The sequence below is a fragment of the Sinohyriopsis cumingii genome, chromosome 12, assembly GCF_028554795.1.
Source record: "Sinohyriopsis cumingii isolate HCF-2022 chromosome 12, ASM2855479v2, whole genome shotgun sequence".
Lineage (NCBI taxonomy): Eukaryota > Metazoa > Mollusca > Bivalvia > Unionida > Unionidae > Sinohyriopsis > Sinohyriopsis cumingii.
Window position 1 is genome coordinate 42,310,217 of NC_142972.1, and position 22,260 is coordinate 42,332,476.

General features: G+C 36.7%; 1 protein-coding gene across 1 annotated transcript; it reads left to right on the plus strand.

Annotated features, from left to right (window-relative positions):
- Positions 1-537: 537 nt before the first annotated feature.
- On the plus strand, positions 538-4,428 carry LOC149786334 (uncharacterized). Its single transcript, XM_089976744.1, has 2 exons — positions 538-702; positions 2,077-4,428. The coding sequence occupies exon 2, from the start codon at positions 2,209-2,211 to the stop codon at positions 3,487-3,489; it is 1,281 nt and encodes a 426-aa protein (XP_089832870.1). The 5' UTR covers positions 538-702; positions 2,077-2,208; the 3' UTR covers positions 3,490-4,428.
- The last annotated feature ends 17,832 nt before the right edge of the window (positions 4,429-22,260 follow it).

The window sequence follows — 22,260 nt, forward strand, 5'->3', positions numbered from 1 at the left end:
AGATAGGTAAGTACATGTGCGCGTGTGCATGTAAAAGTATTGCCGATGAAACAATCGCATAAATTAGTCCTAAGCAAAACATGGCAAATGTAGCAGTTTCGCCCGGGCCTCCGCAGCGCAATGAACGGTAACTAACATATAATGGAAGAGGGTGGAAAGCAGATAAGGGGGGGGGGCACTTTATAGAAATTGCTCCATGGTTTCCTATAACCTTAATCCGGTATTGGTCCAAAGATAGTATCTATTAGCTATTGTTTTGTGACTTTAAAAGCTTTTAGAGGTGTAATAACCTACATTATGAAATAGTATGGTTCCAATCCATACACTACATATCAATTTCAATGCTTTGGAGTCATTTGCAAACAAACGGGTCACATCAACTGACAGAAAGCTGTACTTGCAAGGCAAGAGGCGTTTATCGCAGTACATAATACAAGACAATGCCAGTTGTGTTTAGGCTGACGCAGGAAAAGCTAGCACATTAGATAATCGAAACAGTGGTAATATATTGACAAACATAACTGAGTTACAACGCACACTTCTGTAATTTTCCACTCGGGAAATAGAGGAAAGTCGGGGGTTCCCAGTCACGTGGTTATGTTGTGATCTAAATAAGGAAGACTTTTAACATCCCGTGTATGCATTCACTTTTCACACAGTGGAACTGCGATTAATCTCTTGGGCTTTGTTTTTCGTCCATCGGTGAGTATGTTTTTGTTTTTATTGATGTTAGTTTTAAAACGAAATGTTCTTTCTTAAGAGCAGGCAGCCTCCGATACCGGTCACTTAGGCAATGCATCCTTTGTTAGTTATTTTAAATCAAGGCCTACTGCTTGGTTCATTTTATTGTGTTTTTCTGTTTTATTTTGAGCTGTAATCCAGATATTTACAATAAATTTTCATTCTTTCAAAAAATGAAAAAGACAAAGAAAATATGGAAATAAAAAAGCAAAGAAAGAAAGAAAATTGGAGTTTATAAATTTAAATTTCAAACACGTCGTTGAAAATGATTGATTTTACAATTGGAAATGTCCAGTTGTTCATCAAAATTTGTTAATTCAATTTTCAAAGATGTTCTACGTGCTTTTATCAAAATACAAGGAACAATATGAGTTTAGACGAAATGATCACCGTTATATGTATTGATCTGTGTTTTGCTTGACAACGTACTGGCATGTCATGAATGTACCGATTGTTGTGTGAATATTAATGTCAGTATATGTGCATTTTATGCACACATAAGTGAACCATTTAACCGTGTCTTCTTTGATAATTACGTTTGTTGGAGAGTTCGGTCAGCTTGCAGGTAAATCATGTTTTGTTTTCTTTTGGCTATTAAGCTTTATTTCCAAAGCAACACTTGGTTAAAAACTTTAATTTTTTATCTCACTTGCGCAGGTGAACTAGACATTAGGATTAGTTCGTCAGCATTTTAAGAATCAGCGACACGTGGTTTAAATAGCCCTTGTATGACAGAGGCCGACATTTGTAACCCGAAAAATATCTTAGACTTTTCATTCATTGGCAAGACGCCGCGTATAGCATAATTGTTAACTAAAATATAATAATAATTTACTCATATTTGTATTTCATCGGCGCAAGGTTTTAAAATTCCCACAGCTTCTGCATCAATGCTGCATTCAAGTGAAACTTTGATTTAATGCCATTAAAGGTTATAGCTTATGCCGTAATATGCTAGGAACTCCTGTCTCGCCTGTCTTGTTGTCTACATATAAGGTACATATAATAATAATAATAATAATAATAATAATAATAATAATTAGTAGTAGTATTAGTATTAGTATTAATAGTAGTAGTATTATTAGTAATAGTAGTGGTTGTAGTATTAATATATGTTCTTGTCCTATATACGGTACATAATAATAATAATAATAATAATAATAAATAATAATAGTTAACATCATCATTATTATTATTATTATTATTATTATTATTATTAGATGCAACTGATATTAAGACAAAAATACGTAAATACTTTATGAAAATATGATCTATATACAAGATTATTTTAGTTTTCTTATTCTCAGCAGATTGTTTTTGTTTCCGTTATTTCAGGTTGATTCTTCCTGGTACATACTTGCAAGTAAGGTTTTTATGTGCGACTTTAATACTACTTTTCCACAAGATACAATGCACAGACTGAAGTGAGTTGACATTGTGCTAAATTATGTGAGTCAAACTTGAAAGATGCTTAGAGAAAAGGAAACGCGCTCTTATCCACAGCACATGTGTTTCCAGAACCCCGATGACCCAATTGTGAAGGAGCGTCTTTACGTCCAAAACCTGCCAGATGAGGAACGGAAGAAACTGGCAAAGTTTCTTTCCGATGGGTGCCCCCAATGTTTGCAACTAAACGAACTTAATTTTCATTCATTTTTTCATTTGTGTTCGATGCGGACATTCAGTGTCGATGATAAACTCTTCCGCCATTGTATGAATTTCTACAACGATGTCAAATCAGAAAATAGGTTGTACAGTCTTCATTGCTGTGCCGATTGTAAACGCATTTTGGACAAATATGAAAGAAAAAATATGTACACAGACGGCAATGTTTGCAAAAGTGGTAAGAGTGTTCAGTACGGTGTTCTGTTTCTGAATGAATACGTCAATGAAAAGCAGGCAGTAATGGTGGTGGAACTTGCTAGCACATTAAAAGTCCACAAACAGAGCGTACACAAGTTGAAAAGGTTTGGACCCGGTTTCTCCGTTTGTTCCCAAATACGAAATGACTGTCCTTACATTTTCATTTCTGGTGGCAAAGGGCGCTCTGGCCGAGAGATGATGGAGTATGACGTCATCGAAAATAAATGGAAGACGTGCCCCCAGCTTTGCCGCGCGCGATCTAATCACGCTATGATATCAGTTGAAGATGACATTTACCTCATAGGCGGTGGCACTTCTGCCATCGTGAAGTATAATGCAAGAACAAAAATATATTCAACAATCGGGCATCTTGAGGAGGACATTTGCAATCCATTAGTTATTCAGTATCAGAAATGTTTGTACATATTTGGTGGTAGAACTTTAAATGAATACTACGGTGACTGTGATGTGCCAAACGTACGGAAGTTGGATATCATCACAAACGTCTTGGAGGGTTCGCAGGACCTTCCAGTTGCAGTCTCTGGTGGACAAGCGGTATTGTTGAACGATAAAGTGTACATCGCCATTCCGGGTGGAAGTTTGATCTGTTTCGACCCCAAAACCGGTCGGTCTAGATTATGTTCTAGTCAGAACTTGAATCGGGATTTATTTTTCATGTTCGTCAGTGACAACCGTCTCTGTGTACTCGGTGGTATAGAAAAGTTTGAGAAGACATTTTGTAGAACTTTGGACCGATATTGTCCAGAACAGGACTGTTGGAGGAGGGAATCAGAAGTGAAAACTGACTTTCCCATCATTGCAAGCTGCATTTTGCAATATCCACACAAATGCCCAGTACTTCCATTCCATAAATCAGTGACGTGAAGATTTCTGTTTACATTTTAAAAACCCCAAACTCCTCTTGTTATGTATGAGTTTTGTAAATTTGACCTTAGTTAGTAAGCAACAATTTCTTATGTCTCTGCCCTGATGATTTAAAGTGGTCGTTTATAACCAGAAGATCTGTTTGCAAACGTGTTCAGTAATAGTGTTTATACTTGTCTGAATATTTCTATATTTGCCTGGTGAACAAAACATGTCCATTCATATTAATATCACGTTCATCCCCGTTTTCATTTTTATTTATATAGCAATTTTTACCGAACTACAAATATATTCAGGACATACATTAATCGCCAAATCGAAGAAGACGCTTTATGTAGCGAAAATTTCAGGACAGGTGGATTGAGGAAAGGTACCAAACGGTATACGTACATTATATATCAGTGACATTTGTGCAAAAAAAAGTTTCCAATGAAGATTTAGTGCGCATGCTCCAGCAGCTACTGCTTATTTTTTTGTTTTGTATGGATTTATCTGATTCCAAACGATAATTGTTTATTGTTTAGAACCAGAATAATTTTTTTTTAAAAGAGTCAATGAATTTTTCCATGCACAAACCAACATACGGCTTTTTTAAACGATATCATGGCTTCAGAGAGAAATTTGGAATCGACTAAAAGTACCCAAGCTGAGATGTGTCACGAAACTGCTGTTCAGTTGATTTAGGCACTCTCAAAACCATCAACCGAAGCTGAACTTCGGGATTGCTAAAATCGTTTCATTAAAATTGTACTCGATATTGAATTTCTCCTGTTTGTGTTTGAAACTATACATACATGTCTTTTTTGCTAGTTTGTATTTTCTCTCTTTTGCCATTGTTTTTCTCTTTGTCTGCTTGACTTGAAATCCTTTCCGAAAATCCCAGAGAAGTTGTTATAGGCTTACTTCATGTTTCTATGCTAATAAATTCTCTTCCTATTTCGATGGATAAAGTGATTGATTTAATATAAAGAGCACATTTTTCCATATTTCCATAATTTATAACTTAAATGCGTTACCAACAAGATGTCCCCTGTGTCTTGTTTCATGGTCGATAATGATTCCCGTATTATGCTGTGATAACCTTAGCTTATCTATGTACACTACGGCTGATAAATCAGAGCACAACATGGATTATTTTTAAAAAAAAATGAATCCGATTGTTTTGATGATAACCAGAAATCAAAACTCAATCCTATCAAAAACTGTGAATCAAATTATGCTTATCAGTTTGCGATCCGCCTGACAGTCATTACGTAAGTGTGTATGTATTGCTTTTTGACATAGTCCCTTAAATGCATCTAAATTTTATTACATCTAAATTTTATTACATCTAAATAAGGAGAAGACCTTCCATTTAGACGGGTAACTTAAATTTCAGTGAAGATGAAAAACACGATTTTCACATTGTCACAGAGGCGAGAGCTACAGAGCTGCCTTCTGAAATTTCTTCTTTCCTTCCTTGCTTTTGTTTGCATACACGTGAGCCCTTGAGAACAAGGGTTGGATTCTTCTTTATTTTCTTATGGGTCATGTAACTCAATTTTTCAACAAGATGTGTGTATTGGAATCAAAGTCTTCTAGATTCAGTAGTAAACTAGTAGGCCAATCAGAGTGATACGTAGTGTTCACAGACTGCACAACAATATGCATTATAATCATGTCCGTAGGTGCTGTATGTGTGCATTGTAATCGTGAACGAATAATGTTGAAAAAATATAATTACAACGCTTTCAACTATATGAGAACTATGTCAGTATTATTGATTATATATCACAGACTCGTCAATTATGGATCAAATCTGTATAAGCAAGGTTATACTTTTAAAATGCTTAACAGCTAAGGTTTACAATTTCACCGTACGTACTTCACCCAAGCTTAAAAAATGTATTTTATAATGGAGTCATTTGTAACTTTAAGGAAGTCTTGCAAAGAAAAGAGCCATGGAATCTAAATAATGCTTATAACTAAGAGGTACATATTATTATTTGAAATATATTCATTTTGTTCACCTCTCGGAGCGGGTTCATTAGATCAGCACGCATACTGTATTGTAATACTACTGACATAATTCGTGTCGGAGTCGAGTCGATACAGGGGTAGGTCATTTACGCATGCGTACCAGTACAAAATGATAAATATAAAAATTTCACGAACACGCTCTCCGTTTTTGTATTTTAACATCTCCTTCGAGCCGAGAATGTACCACATAATTCATCTTTGAAATGCTGCAATTTGCTTTTCTATATTATCTTTGTTCTCCTTCAGTCTCGACTCAACATTTGTATGAAATTTCAGATCAAGAATTGCTTTTGAAAACAATCTTCTTCTCGTTGATGCCAGTTTTCAACGAGAATATTGTTCGCTTGAGATTAACCGTCTCGTGCGAGAACGCTCTATGACTCACCAAAACATTTCTTTGGATTTAACTGAACTCGAGAGTAGGTTTACAAACTAAAAAGAAATGATGAGGTTCGCATCTAACTAAACAAATGACACAATTCAGGTCTCATTCAAACCAGTAATGACTTTTCGTAGTGTATGAGACAGTGTTTGAGCTGTACAATTTATGTCAACAAGACTTTTGCACTTTTTTGTTGTTGTTGTTGTTGTTGAACAAGCCACTTTTGATTGGCTGGTAGCAGAAACTCAATTTTAACCTCTGACTTAGATTTGTATGATCTCAAGGCCATGCAGATTGCAAATATGTTAATACAACCACCGATAACACATAACACATTCCTAGCTCAAAACTACCATATACCATCTGCTCATGAGTATGTACTTGTGTCGGATAGTGCTAAACTGGAGTAACTAGCACTGCATGTATGCTATGAAGGTGTTACCAGTTCTGTCCAACTTAAATGCCAACTTAAATGCCTAGCATCATGGAATGACGCTTGTCAACATATATATGGTTCGGCCAACTATTTATACTCGCATTTAAGTCGCATCCAACTGTTAATTGCATATACCCAGATCTGGCGTCGCTAATGCAGCGGCAGAACTGGATCTAGACAGTTTGTTAGGTGTAATCAGTCGAACAAAACAGCATAGACCTGTCGGCGCATTATGCGAGTACACATTATATCACTGCTCAGATATTCTGGCGACCATGGTTAAGCCGAATTCTAAAAACAAACCCGGTGTTCTCATAATTGCCAAGGCCAACATATCCAAACAAAAAAGTAAAGGCAATTTATTTTGCTGGTGCAGCTTTATTGCTTGCTGGTGCAACGGTATAACATTATAGTTTGCTGGTGCAACGGTGTAACATTATAGTTTGCTGGTGCAACGGTATAAGCAGCAGGGAAGTCGTACAGACCAGGTGGCTCAGATAAATTTAACCCTCCTACCAAACATTTCTCCGTAGAAGCCTCAGAAAGCAGAAATAACGCCTCCTGCGCAAATTAATCCGCAAAATTTCAACCCAAAGTGCATTTTTAGGCATAAAAAAAAACAGCATTTTTTTGGGGGGGGTATTGTAAAATTTGTTTGTGATTGCAAATTCCGACTGCGGATACTAATTTTATTTCACAATAAAACAATATAGTTGAAAATAAGATGAGTCGAAAAGTTAGCACAGTTGGAGAGCCTCAATCTGCTAGATTAGCGCGAGATCAATTAGCGGCATTAAAGAAGCTAATTCCGACAAAACGATTATTTAAGAGAAATGTTCGTGGTTACGAAGATATGCAACATGGAATTTCAGAAACTTCGGCAAAATGGTTGAAGCCAGTGACCGGAACAATTGAACAGGTTGTATATGGCGACGAAAAAGATCCAGATGCTAGAAAACGTGGAATCTTTCCTATGTTGAAAGGTATTGAGGATCAATCACGAACATTACCCGAGCGATTAGCAATAGCAGCAGCGGCGCAACAACTTGCAATTGCTGATGGAGGAAAACCTGGAGGTGGAAAACCGGGAGGAAGAAAAATCTCAATGATAAAAGGGAAGTTTAATATCGATAATTTAAGAGAAAATTTCACCGATGAGGGATGGGAAATAATATCACAGCCCCTCTCGACATTGTATAATATAGATGAGGTTGGCCAATTTGCGGAGGAATATTTTAGTGGTCGAACTGAATATTTGACTGCAGTGGGAAAAAAAAGATATGCAACTCGCGATAGTTGGTATGATATGGTATATAAAATTTACACACAAACAACATCAATAAGGAAGACAGCGGATCCGCGTTACAGAAGATTTTTAGAAACAGCAAGAGATACACAAAGATATAATAAGCAAGAGGCGGAAGAAAGAAAACAACTGGAGAAAGAAAGAAAACAACAGGAAAAAGAAGAAAGAAAACAGCAAGAGAAAGAAAGAAAACAACAAGAAAGAAAAGAAAAAACTAAAACACGAGGAAGAAAAGCAGCACCACAGGAAGATATTCAACCACAGGAGCCAATATTTCAACCAGAGGAATTAGGAGCTAGACCAAAAGAAAAAACTCCACCTCAGAAAAAGGAAAGAAAATCAAGAAGGAAAAAAGATCAGAGTGATGAACCGATAATTGTACCTAAATATAAATCATCACCGGCTAGTAGTGTGTTTAAAATTGATCCTAGTGTAACAGCGGATAATTATTTGAATACAAACATGTTGCATTTAACTCGCAACTATGATTCAGTAGTTCAAATGGCTGCGGATGATTCTACGGAAAATAAAAGATTATTTTTGCGAAAAGAATTTGATGCTGATAAAGTTAACACAATTGATTGGTATGCGATGATGTATTTTGGTAGTTTAGGAAAACCAGTAAGATATTCCGATGAAGATTTTGAGAAATTTACAGAAGATGTTCATAAACAGAGAGTAAAGTTATCACAAGGAAAAACAAGAACATCAATTTCAGCAACACCTAAAAAAGATAGTCCTAAAAAATATTATAATCCAACAGAGGAACTTATTTCTAAATTAATATACCCCAAACTCGAACCATCACCTACAGATGTTTCTACTTTATTACAACCTCTTCCTCCTCGTCCCACTCTCCTTTCATTACCTACAGGTAAGGAAATTTTGCCACCTAAAAGTTCGCCACCTGAAAGTAGTGGTACTCCTGAAAAGGCTTATATTAGTAATCTTCTTACTATAAGGGAAAAATATCCTAAACAAGATAGTCCTGCAGGGGATTTGCCACCGAGGTCATCGTCGTCAGGGTTATCTTCAACGCCGTCAGATGAAGTATTTCACGTAACGCCATTGGAATCTCCAGAAACAAAAAAGGAAGGAAAAGGATATGGATATTCAGTTTGCCCTGACAGTGTTGTCAATGATGTATCTCGCCTCGAAGTATTAATCGGAGGAAAGCGAGCAGGAAATAACTCCCGTGAGATAGTCAACGAAGCATCAGATATTTGTCAGCGATTATTCCGTGGTGGTATCATCGATTCTCACATTTACAAGGAGTTTGTCGATGAACTCATCGATTAAATCAACACAATTGAAATAACATGATTATTCATAAACATCAACGCAGACCTAATCAGGTCCGCATAGTAAACTCTCGATTGCCAGTATACAAATATATTCACGGTAATGGATTTGGCGATATCATTGGAAGTCTTGTCACGCGAGTAATACCTAAAATTGGACCAATGGTAAAACAACTAGGATTAAAAGCAATAGGAAAGATAGGTGAGACTGCTGTTTCTGGTATCGGTAATTTGGCCAGTAAAGGCTTCAACGCTATCAAAGATAAAATATTAAGTTTAGTACGTAAAAAGCAACCCGTCAAATTACCCATTACCAGCGAAATGCCACCTGAAGTCAGTAAGGCCATAAATGATGCGGCAAATAAAAAAATAAATGATCTAGCACAGGAAGCTGCTATAACAAATCTAGCGCAGGAAGTTGCTAAGACAAATCTAGCGCAGGATGTTGCTAGGACAAATCTAGCAAATACAAGTTTTGTTTCAGGCGATGGTCTTCGTTTTAGACGATATTATTAATAATAAATGTTCTCACAAGTGTCAAATGAAGTATTTGACATGGATGAACCAGTAGGTAGGGATACATCAGTGCGAGATTTCCAGTATTTCTCGTACGACACAGTTACACCAAATACTGATAATCGCCTGGAAATTCAAGTTCACGATACAACAAGATATTTTCTTCCATCTGAGGCATATATCGAAGTTACCGGTGAAATTACTAGAGACGACGGTGTTACTCTCTATGGAGCAGATTTTAGAGTCGGATTTGTTAATAACGGTATTATGGCATTATTCAAGAGCGCCACTTACATGATTGATGGAAAAGAGATTGAGTCAATTACCAATGATGTTGATTTAGCAACAACGATAATAGGTCTAGCGAGATACTCGGATGATTTTACCAGATCAGCTGGTCCGGGTATGATGTTTGCCAAAGATAATTCTGATCGTCCCGATAATAGACCGCTTGATATTAGACAACCCAACGATCGCACCGCTCCCAATCCAGGCCTCGCAGCTATTCAGGATATTCCAGTTGGCACTAATTCTGATTATAATCTTGGATTTGCCACGAGAAAATCCATGTTGTGGGATATACGTAGAAAATTCTCTTGTGCTATTCCGTTATCTCATATATTTGGATTTTGCAGGCATTTTAGAAAAGTTATTTACGGAGCAAAGCATACCGTAACATTTATTAGAAAAGCAGATAGTAATGATGCTATTTGGCGAGAAGGTGATATCAATTACCAAACGAACGTGATAGGTGCAAATGATCACACGAATCATGGAGGTAGGGTAAGATTACTAAAATTTACCTTGTGGATGCCAGCGATGACTCCATCATTAATCGTGGAAGAAAAATTATTATCATTTATGAATCAAGGTGGTAAATCTATCATGTCATGGCTAACAACAACAACAGATTCCACAACTACTGATATTGATGGTGATTTTACTTGGCGCATTGCATCGCAGCAAGGTACCTCTGCGCCACGTCATATCTTTGTCGCTTTTTTGCATACACGAAGATATCATCAATTATATAGCCACATGATATTCGATAATATCAGCGCAACAAACGTGTCACTGAGAGTAAATGGCCAACAGGAGCCATCCGAGGAAATATCCATCAATTTTGAAAATTATTCGACAGCTCGCGCATATCATCGATTGTTAAGTTTCATGGGTCGCGATCAAAATATCGATACTGGATTGCAAATATCACAACTAGATTTTAATAAACTTTATCCTATTTATTACTTTTCCTTGGAACATCTCGATTTGATAAAGCAATCCGTCGTCGATATTCATTTCAAAGCTAGAATTCGAACAGGAAATAATTTATATAAGGTATTCGCAGTAATTCTCAGTGATAGAACAATGATCCTGGAGGGTATCAGTGGTAGAATGAGAGTCATCGATGCACCCGTAGAGAACATGTAACAAATTCTAAATTTAGATTAAGTGATTATTAATATGCCATACGATCACGTCAGCGTAACTCTGACCCCCGGTCAGGTGAAAAAACTTCAATCAGCAACAGCAGCGCGACGAGGTTTAAGTTTAACCTTAAAAAGTAATCAACTTCACGGTGGACCTAACAAACTATCGTTAACTAAAAATCAACACGGACATTTCACCAGAGCCAGATCAGCAAATACTGGTATTCGCTTGAATCTCTCAATAGGAGCAATCAGAGATATGATCAAAGTAGGTGGTATTTTTCCATTGGCTGCGCTTATACCCGCGTTAATAGCAGGCGCAAAGGCAGTAGGATTAGGTGCACTTGGTGGGATAGGTTCCGCAATAGCAGGAAAAGTTGTTGGAAGAGGATATCGTAAAAAAAAGGGCGGACTTCTCTTACCCCTTCTTCTCGCAAAAATGATGACGCAGCAACAACGACAAGGATCCGGCCTTTACCTAAGACGACCCCCGTACGGATCCGGGTTAAGTCGAGCTTACCAACCTCAAATTTAGATTTAATCAGTGAAGCAAAAAAAAAGAAAATAAAATTTTTTAGAGGCGTATTTATGCGAGATCAACTACCGGACAAACCAAATTCAACCGAGACAGGAATAATAAATCTCGATAAAAATTCCGGTCCTGGCACTCACTGGGTTGCGTATGCGATTAATCCTCGCGAAATCATCTATTTCGATTCATACGGATTAGCACCGCCGAATGAATTTATCAAATATGTGTCAAAATTAAAACTTCCAGTTTGGTATTCAACACTTCCAACACAAACACTAGTAGATCCACCAATATGCGGCCGGGAGACAATTAACGTCCTTGATGCAATTTCAAAATCATCTCGTCCTTTTCGCAAAATTTTATTTGAATATACCGTAGATAAATATCATGGTTGACATTTACGGTAGGTCTCTCTTTAGGAAAGAAAAAAAAGATGCAGTCGACATCGATACATCAAAGTTTGCAACCAAGAGCGATATTAACAATCTTTTATCGTTGTCAGAAGTTGATCCTGGTGAAGTTGCTGTATTTCAAAATACAGAAGGGCGATTACAAACTAGCAACGTCAAAATAACTGACATAATCAAGCGAGATGAATACCGCGATCACATTAGTCAGTTTACTCGCCAATCGGAGATGGTATTAAAATCTATTGCTGATATCGCCGATATTATAGCAAAGTTACCCCTGAAGGCCGATAAAGCATTACACGACGATCTTCAGGACAGAATGACAAAAAGACTTAATAGGCTAAATAACGACCTTAAAAAACTTGACGATGCTTTAGATAAATTTAGCAAAAAATTTGACGAGAATATAAAAACATCCAGTGATACTTCCTCCGCCGCAAACGAACTAGCAAATAAGAAAGCCGATCAAGCATCACATGACGATCTCAGCGAGAAAATAAAAAAAATCAACGAGGAAATTACTAATATTCTTGCCGAAATTAACGAAGTAAATATCTCGATGAGTCAGAAAATCGATAAAACATCAATCGACGATCTCAACAAAAAAATAAAAAAAATCAACGAGGAAATTACTAATATTCTTGCCGAAATTAACGAAGTAAATATCTCGATGGGTCAGAAACCATCGATCGACGATCTCAACAAAAAAATCAACGAGGAAATTATTAAACTCGGCAATGTTGTTGTTCCTGAATTTACCAGGGGGATTAACGCGATGCAAGTACAAATAAAATCCATCAACGATGAAATTAACGTGGTACGTGAATTATCGCGTCAAAAGTTAGATACATCAACGTACGACGAAAAAATTCAAGATTTAAAAACAAAAATATCGTCAATGAACCTTGAAGGATTATCGCGAATTTCGATACCAAAAAAAGTAAAAATAAAAAATGTTACCTGTAGTGTGCCATTTGTGGTAAATACACATAAAGGTATATGGACACCTGGGGTTGACCCATTTTTCCTTCAAGCGCCAATTACGGGTATTTATCGAATATATATTATCTCCAGGATAAAATTTAATGCAAAAACCACTAATGCAAATTTCGTTGAATATTATCCCGGTTTTATTATTGCACCCTTAGATGAAGGGCAAGTATTTTATACCGAACTAGTACCACCAGATAGAACCATAACAACCCAAATTCATTTTTTTGTAGTTTTCGAATATTTATCCGAAACACCACCAGAATTGTATAGAGAATTATTTATATATGACCGCATCTGATTACCGATATAATCAAGCGCGATCATGGCAGGATTCGTTGCGAAAACAACTTGACGATTATCAAACAAAAATAAATAAATACCAGCGCAAATTAGTTATCATTGACGTTGCAGTGTACGCGGTATCTGCTGTGGTCGCTGGTGCAGGAATAATTCTATCCGCGGTAACAATGATAGCGCCAATCGTTGCAACAATAATAATCTCGTCAACAACAGCAATTGCCGGTGTTTTAAATATCATCGCGAAAAAAATATCATCGTGCACAAGTGAAAAATTATCATCGTACAAAAGTAAACTAACTAAAGTTAGTGACGCGTACTCGAAGTTATCATTGTTACTTTCTGAAAGTCTCAACGATGGTATTATATCCGATCTAGAATTTTCTACAATGATTAGTATTTACTCGGAGATTGAACAAATGAATATTAATAATGTCCGAGTTAGCCCAGATCGTGACAAACACGACACCGCCAACAACAACGTTAATATCGCTAAGTTCAACGAAACCAGAGTTTAGCATTAATTTCTCAACACCAATTAACGTTAGCGAAATTGCATTAACACAGTTGCGTGTCTACAACAGCTGGCCAAATGTTAGATCAAAATCATTCGGTAATTTGATGTCAAATAATTCACTAGTTTTTGCAAATAAGAATAAACCCGATGGAACACCGGATTGGATCGTTGTTGGTATACCAACGGGCAGTTATGAAATTGATCAGCTGAATAATGAATTTACCACTAGAATATCAAATATAACCGGCGATGCTAATCCGGGAATAAAGATATCTTCACATGATCCAACATTGTCATCGATCATCGAAGTAGCGTCGCCGTATATTGTTGATATTTACCAATCGTCGATTAGAACCGTATTAGGTTGGCCCGAGGTTGCACCTCTAGCAGAACCAAAGAAATCGGATGTTATTATTCCAGGTTGGTATGATGAAACCCTTCCAGAACTACCGGAACCAAAAAAGGAAGATTTTACAACCGACGAAGGATGGTATGGAGATATCAAACACAAACCCTTGATCCACAGCGCCATCAATCTCATGAATAACCACAAATTTAATCTAGTAATGTTCGCTTTCACTTTTATTAACGAAAGAATTCTCTCGTGGTTACCTCTTCCTAAAATTCCCCCAGATGTGAAAATCTTCGACGCTACCCACATTAACAGGATAATAGCCCCCATAGACGGTATCTTGGTAAGAAGAACTCTAGACGAGTTTATTCAAGAACACGAATTACAATTAAATTTATTGCGAGGATCATTTCATGAATGCATCCTAAATAAATCTGGTTCATGTAGCGAAATTATAAAGCACGTGAAAATTTTAAATCAACTTGCGAATGATATTGAATATTATCATGATATGTTTATTCGGGCGATAGTCGACGATATATCAATTGCCGACTATGTTCTTCCTATTAGCAAATTCGAGTTGATCAAGAACTCGGGTGAAAAACAAAAATTCATGAGAGTATTTGAATTAACCGAGGAAACACTGCCAAATTTCAAATTTCCCAATTCTGATTTTGATGCGATGAGAAAATCCGTCACTGATACCATTGATGATTTATTTCCGAAATTACATGCTTCATGGACCAAAAAAATATATTCAGAATTGATTCTTAAACACAACAATGATCCTTCCAAACTTGGACGACATATCTCGCCGGGTATCGTTAATATAACGGATGTTATCGCGATTTATCTTCACGCGGATGTTGTCGAGGGTAGCTATAATGTTGATTCGTCAGTGTCGAATCAAGCGAATCAGGGATTTGTATTGTATTCATTTTCACCTAGCGCATCTCCCGGTTATTTGATAATCAAGGAGCCAATGAATCCGTTTTACCTGCGATGTCATAATCGATTTTTGTCAAGAATAAATTTCAAATTAACGGATCAGAAAGGAAATTTACTTGATATACGAGGAGAAACTGTAAGTATCAATCTTTTGGTGAAATCGTGAGAATCTCTGATTCCTGATTTTTAAATCGCAAGTGAGATTTTCCAAATCTGTCTCCGTGGGAAAAATGGGCGAAAAAAATAAATAAAATCCAGGGAAATTTTCAAAATTAATCTTTTTTTTTGTTTTGCGGAGATATTCAATTATTCTTCGTCACTCTCCGAATCAAATATTATTGGTACATAGGAGAATTTGATCCACGAATCAGCATCATAAGAAAATGTTGCGTTGTATTTTCCTTCTGCCACTCGTTTTACTGAATGCGAGTCAATAACGAAATATTTTGCTGCTGCAGACATCGATGTAAACGCGATTTCCTCACCTGTTGCTTGATTCACTGATTTAACAGTCCTCGAATAATTAGGAAATCCACGGTTATTACCAAATCTTGAATTTTCACTCTGGGTTACCGCGCGCAGATTGGAAAGTTTATTGTTAAGTTTATTACCGTCAATGTGGTCGATAACAAGTCCTCTCTCTATTGGTCCTTTGTAGCATTCGAATATAAATCTATGATTCGAATAACATTCTGTTCTTTCATTTCTTTTATGGACTGTAAATTTGAGATATCCCGAATTACAAATACTACCAACACGTTTCTTTGTTTTGATGTTTCTGACATTACCATCCTCAGATGCTTCGTAACCTTCGATGATGGGATGCGATTTATATTCACTCATGGGAATCGCTGATTTCATTTCCATATATGATATTCTCTTTGTTTAAATCGAAATTTGCTTTGAAACGATTAATATAATCTTCTTCGCATTTTATTACCGAGGAGGATCTTTTTTCATAATATCTCCGTAACTCACGATATTTTTTCCCTCCACAGGAGAAACATAATCTTGTCTTTCCTCGAATGCCAACTTGACAAACTAAACATCGCTGTGGTCCTTTGTTACCTCGTCGAATTTCGTATATATGAGCGCCACAATATTCACCTCTGCAGGATTTGTTACATGATTTTGTTGATCCAACTGTTATCCACGCGCATTGCTTCATTATATTTAGATATTTGTCTAAAATATAATAATGGATTTATTTGATCTTGATGAGGCAGAATATATCATTCCTGAAGTTGATAGTGCGAAGAAGGAATTTTTTGATGATGGAGCGATTCATACCTGGTCAACTTGGAAAACTAATTTCGTTGATGCTACGATGAATCTGGAGCGAGCGAAGAAGATAATCGAACATATAAAAAACTCACACAAAGAAGAGAGATTTATTTTCGGAATAAAATTTATTGCACAAATGCCCGATGACATTTGGATTATTCGTGATAAACGAGATCCGGTACGCGGTGGTAAGAAAAATGTTGTTCTTGATAAAAATTCGAAACCGGGATTGCTACTAGGGATTGATGGTCCTTATTATGCTAGGGCGTATCCTTCTAGTGCTGTTGTCTATGGAATTTATCGGCTGAATAATAATCCTGATGTGAAAAACCTACCTGCGATGAGGGAATCTCCGATAATAAATTGTGTAGCTGAACGAGTTATCGAGCATATGAGGAATGCCCGTCGTGGATCTGGTCTGACTCAATTGAGATTGGATAAAATTAATTCATGGGCAAAGACAGTTGCTGATGGCGCATCAATCGATGATGTTGCTGCGTTAAGTAAGAAACTTAAATTTCCTATTACGGTTAAAACACTATCGGGTGAAATATTATATTCATCGCCGTATAATTCTCGAGGAACACCAATCGAAATTGTTGATCATAATTCACATGCGTGGAGTCAGTCGGTAATGATATTTCCGCGAGATCGTGTTGTTAAGTTTTATCCCGTGGAATCTGGGAAAGATAGTTCCGATGCAATGTTTAGATATATCAAACTATTAGCCAAGTCCGATCCAATATCGATTTGGTTATTTTCTAGCGAAGAAAGATACGATCAATTTATCTTACCACGCGGAGATATTTACCGAGATGAAATATTACACGAAGCGATGAGAAATATCGCGGAGAAGTATTCATCAAATCCAGATCGATTACTGACAAATTGCTTTACTGTTCCGTCTGTTGCTGCTCATGCTGCCAGAGAAAGAAATTCGTGGAAACCTACAAGAAATGAATTTCTCAATGATATTCAACTTAGTTGTATCGAATACGGCCATGGAGGATTATGGAATACCAAATACTATTTCGAAGATATGATTTCCGTTGATATGAGCGCATGCTATCCTGGAAGTTTCCTTGGGTATGGTGATTGTGCAAATTACTTTGCTAAATTTGGCCATCCTACCAACGAGATGACGAGAGTGGCAATTAACGGACCGTTACCCGATTTTGTAATGACAGGATTCGCTCATGTTACTTCATTCGAACTTGCTGAAAATTTGCATAAAATTTGTTATATTTGGTTTGGTCGGCATTTATCTCAGCGAAGATGGGTCCCTACGGTATTGTTGAGATATATGCTGGATTCGTCGATGTTAATATCACTGACGGTAAGTGAAGCAATTATATCGTATAGAAAGCAGACCGAGGTGTGGTTGCCGACAGATTGTGAGAACGCGAAAGATATTGGAAGAAAAATAATTGGTAAATTTACTCAAGGAGGATCAGTTGATCATAAACATCGCCACGCTAGGTTATTTATCAATGATGCCGAGATGGATTTTATTATTGCTGATACAGTGTCGCGTGGAATATTTTGCAACAGAGAAAATATTATTATTGATGGAACGAAGTTAGGTACAGTGATAACTTATCTTGATGGAGAATCAGCACAGTATACTCATTTAAGATCATCAATGCTCGCTTATGTGAGTATTAATTTGCTGTCGATGATAAATAAATTTTCTGATATCGCGGTAAGGGTTGCAACGGATTCATTTTATATTGATAAAAAATATCAGTGTAGGTTGGAGAATTTAATCACCGATGGTTCCTGGGGAACTTGGAGAATAAAAAACGAGGATATTCTAGATTATTGTGAGGACGCGGATGTAGAAGATTGCGATAAATTTCATAAAGATAAATGCGATGAAGTATCAACGGCTGCATCTGCGTTTGATCCGATTTCACGAAATAAATTTGTTTATCTTAATGGTCCTGGCGGTAGTGGTAAAACAACAAGAGCAATAAACTTATTTTCAAATTCTGATATGATCGTGTTGACTCCAACTCATAGATTAGCGCGAGAAATAAAACAACGTGGCGTTAATTCTTGTACGTATCATAGTTATTTCAAGTATAGCGGTGGATTGTGGGATTCAGCTCGAATGGGAAATAAATATATCAACAAGATTATAATATTTGATGAAATTTGCACGGTAAATTTAGTTGTGTTAAAATTATTCCTGGGTTGGCTAGAAGAAAAAAATACCGCTGTAATAATGTGCGGAGATCACGGCCAACCTGATCCTATTGATGGTGAATCTCCTCACAGGTGGCTTAGAAATTTTGTAGATTATTATGAAGAAATTGACGCTGATTATAGATCTAATGATATTTTACTGACCGATTTTAAAAAAATGATTCGATTGCAACCTAATAAATTTCAATGTGATGTGATGAGAAAAATAATCGACGAAACTTCGATGGATAATTTTCTAACTTTGTGGCGTCCTGATCATTTGATCGTTGCTAGCAGAAAAATTATTCGCGATGCTATTCAGGAAATACTATTTAAGCTTCAATGTGAGAAATTTCCAACATTGCCGGTACCATTATGCTATAGGCCCGCTGATACTAGAAAACAAAATATTAATGTTACTTTGCCGTGCGGAGAAGAAAAAATATTAGTTTTGAACGATATTATTTTCGTTGATATTAATCTTGTCAATGATGCAATAAACGCAGAAAGATCGCCATGGAAACTCGGATACGCAGCAACGATACATTCATCACAGGGATTAACAGTAGATGGCCAGGTCTGGATCGTCGATGATAGAATTTCCTGGTCAAATTTAGTTTATCTAGCTGTGTCTCGAGTAAGAAAATTATCTCAGTTAGGTAGGATTAGATTTCACATTAACGAAGATGGCGGTAATTGAGTATCCTTTGGTATTATTTGTAATTCTTCTTTGGTAAATCCGCGTTGTGGCGCTAGTGAATCTAGAAAATAAATCGCTGGCCTTCCTGATGATCTTGTTACAGCTGATATTTTATGTGTCGTAACACTCCAGTTTGGATCAGTTGCTCTTTTTCTGCCACCCTCGGCTTCTCCCTCCTTATATAAATATCTGACCGTGACGCTACCTAACACAGGTGGAATAGTAGAATCTCGCTTTAGTGGTATTTTTGTCTTTGTAATTGCAATTGCGGGTTTCATTGATATTGTTCGTGTTACTTCGTTATTTAGTGCGTTAATCACGTGAGGTAATCTTGTTACCCAATCGTGAGATCGTTTATCTTGGATAAATTCTCTCGCGTACTGATATCCGAATAATCGTTCTGCAAGAGTTTTATTGAATCTCTCAACGATAGCTTGATTGTGATGAACACCTACAATACCGCGACGGATTTTAACATTATTCTTTTTCATCAGTGAAGTAACCGCGCCAAGAAATTCTCGACCTGGATCAACCTGGAGAAGCTTTGGCCATGTTAATGGAGATCGTGAATAAATTTCGCTAAACGCCTTAGCAATATCTGTTGCTGTTTTATTCGATAACGGTTCCGCTTCCTTGTATCTGCTAGCAATATCAACAACCGTCAGAACATATTTGTATGTAACTCCGTCGACGGTATCGTAAGGAAGAAACATAAGATCAGCCTGATGGACTTCATTAGGGACGCTGACAGAGAAACTCGCATATGATATTTTCTTAGGCGGAGGAAGATAAATTTGCCAGACTGCTTGCCTCGATAGCCACGATTCAGCGACAGATTGCTTTACTTTTGCTGCCTTAGCAAGTTTGGCTATTGCTGATTTTCCTCGCCAAAATCCTCGCGGAGAATAATATATTTGCTCCATTATAAATTACCAGCACCTAGTACTAATTTACCTTTCATTGCTCCTTTTATCAACCAAGTTGCCAATTTCTCTTTGAAATTTTTATCAGGAATAGCATCTATTGCGTGAATTAATTTAATATCAGCGAGATGTCTTTGTTGTAAATCTCCGCTGCGATATGCAAGATCGTGATAGTAGCATGCGTTATCGATAGCGTTTACTGGATCCTCGCCAGGATTTGGTTGATTATTATCGTTAAGTCTTATATCTAGCCTTGTACCAGGTCCGCAGTAATTATATCCTGGTAAATGTTTCTCTCCGGGATATTTCGCCCAGGGAGCTCCAGGCAGATTTGTTAAGGAGGTTGCGATGTCTCCTCCGGTTCTACTTTTTTTTTTACAAATCTAAACTTAATTGTCTTACAAACTTCACATTCTCCCTTAATTGCATTCCTGTTGTTGCGTGTAACGACTTCGATTGGATTTATCGTAGCAGTTCGAGTGCGACACTTAACACAATATGAATCCATAATATTCTAATAACATGAATGTAATTGATTTTTCAGCCACAAAAAAACGCGAGCAAGTGAAACACATCGATGCATTACCAAATTCGATAAGAATGATAATCATTGGACCATCTGGTTCTGGAAAAACGCAATTGTTGCTAAATTTGATAATGAGATGGTTAAAATGGGATAAATTATATTTGGTTGCGCCGTCTGTTGATGATCAGCGATGTTATCAAGTACTAAAGGAATTTAGCGATAATACTGAAGATGGCACAATAGAATTTATAACGGATATTAATGAAACTCCATCAGTGGAAAATTTAGACGGTGATGCTAATAATCTTGTTGTTTTTGATGATGTGATGCTGGATAAGCAAACTAACCCAGCTAGGATATTCTCGCGTGGCCGACATAAGAACACCGATGTGATTTACGTGACGCAGCGATATACGCAAATTCCGAAGGTAATTAGAGATAATTGTAATATTTTATCAGTTTTCAATGGCGTTGATACTCACACGCTGAGGAATATTCATCAAACTTGGTGCAACGGCGACATGGATATAAATAAGTTTAAAAATTTCTTTAGTCACGCTCAGGCAACACCACACGGTTTTGTTACGATTAATCTTCATGATCCGCGTAGTAGGTATCGAGTTGGTCTTGATCAAATTTACTCATAAAATTGCAACCCACCATAATTCATTATGGCACAAACAAATTTTACAATACCCCCCCCAAAAAAATGCTGTTTTTTTTTATGCCTAAAAATGCACTTTGGGTTGAAATTTTGCGGATTAATTTGCGCAGGAGGCGTTATTTCTGCTTTCTGAGGCTTCTACGGAGAAATGTTTGGTAGGAGGGTTAAATTTATCTGAGCCACCTGGTCTGTACGACTTCCCTGCTGCTGGTATAACATTTGCACAAAAAAGAATACTGTTGCAACCGTATATGAAGACCTCTAAAGCAAATATAAATACCATTGCAACTGCATCAATTTTACAGATACCGCTGCAAGTGAAGATATTATCGTTGTAATGCTAAACTTAACTTTGCATCAACAATATTTAACGTTGCAACTATACTTAAATACTCTGAAACGGTACCGTAATTTTATAGTTTTCGTATACCAAAGTGAGACAAGTTTGTTATGACAGCACAAAAAAACACACCTCTAGGTAATATGGTTATACATATTGGGTACACTTGCTAGCTAGCATACACAAAAGGTAGACAAATAACCGTCTCATTAAAATGCCAAATCGTTATAGAGCCATGTGGGAGGTCTTCCTAATTAACCATAAGGCAAATGCAAAAGCTTATAATATAAACTAAACTTATTTAAAGTTAACAAACAATCTAACTGTGAACAAAGACTAAGCACATCAATAGTTTTGCCATGTTTGAGATGAATATTCAGGATTGGCCTCGACTAAAAACATGTATATTTATATATATTGATCACTATCTAACAATATGCAGTACAGTATACATGCATATGAAGCTATCATTTGATGAGAGAATAATAAAAAAGAAGAAACAACATGTTTAACGACTGAATAACTTTACTTCCTTAATGATTTAAATATTTAATTTTCTTTCCTCCTTCGTGTTTGTCAATAAATCTAGAGTAACAAAAATATGCAAAGTGTTCAGGCTGTTTTGATCTGAAAATTTAATGTCAAAGCAAACATAATAGACCGCATAAACGACAGTATATCCGAACTAGTAAGATATTGTTTTGTTAT

Excerpts from the sequence above, each read along its gene's own strand:
- LOC149786334 (XM_089976744.1), top strand. The coding sequence starts at position 2,209 with ATGCTTAGAGAAAAGGAAACGCGCTCTTATCCACAGCACATGTGTTTC.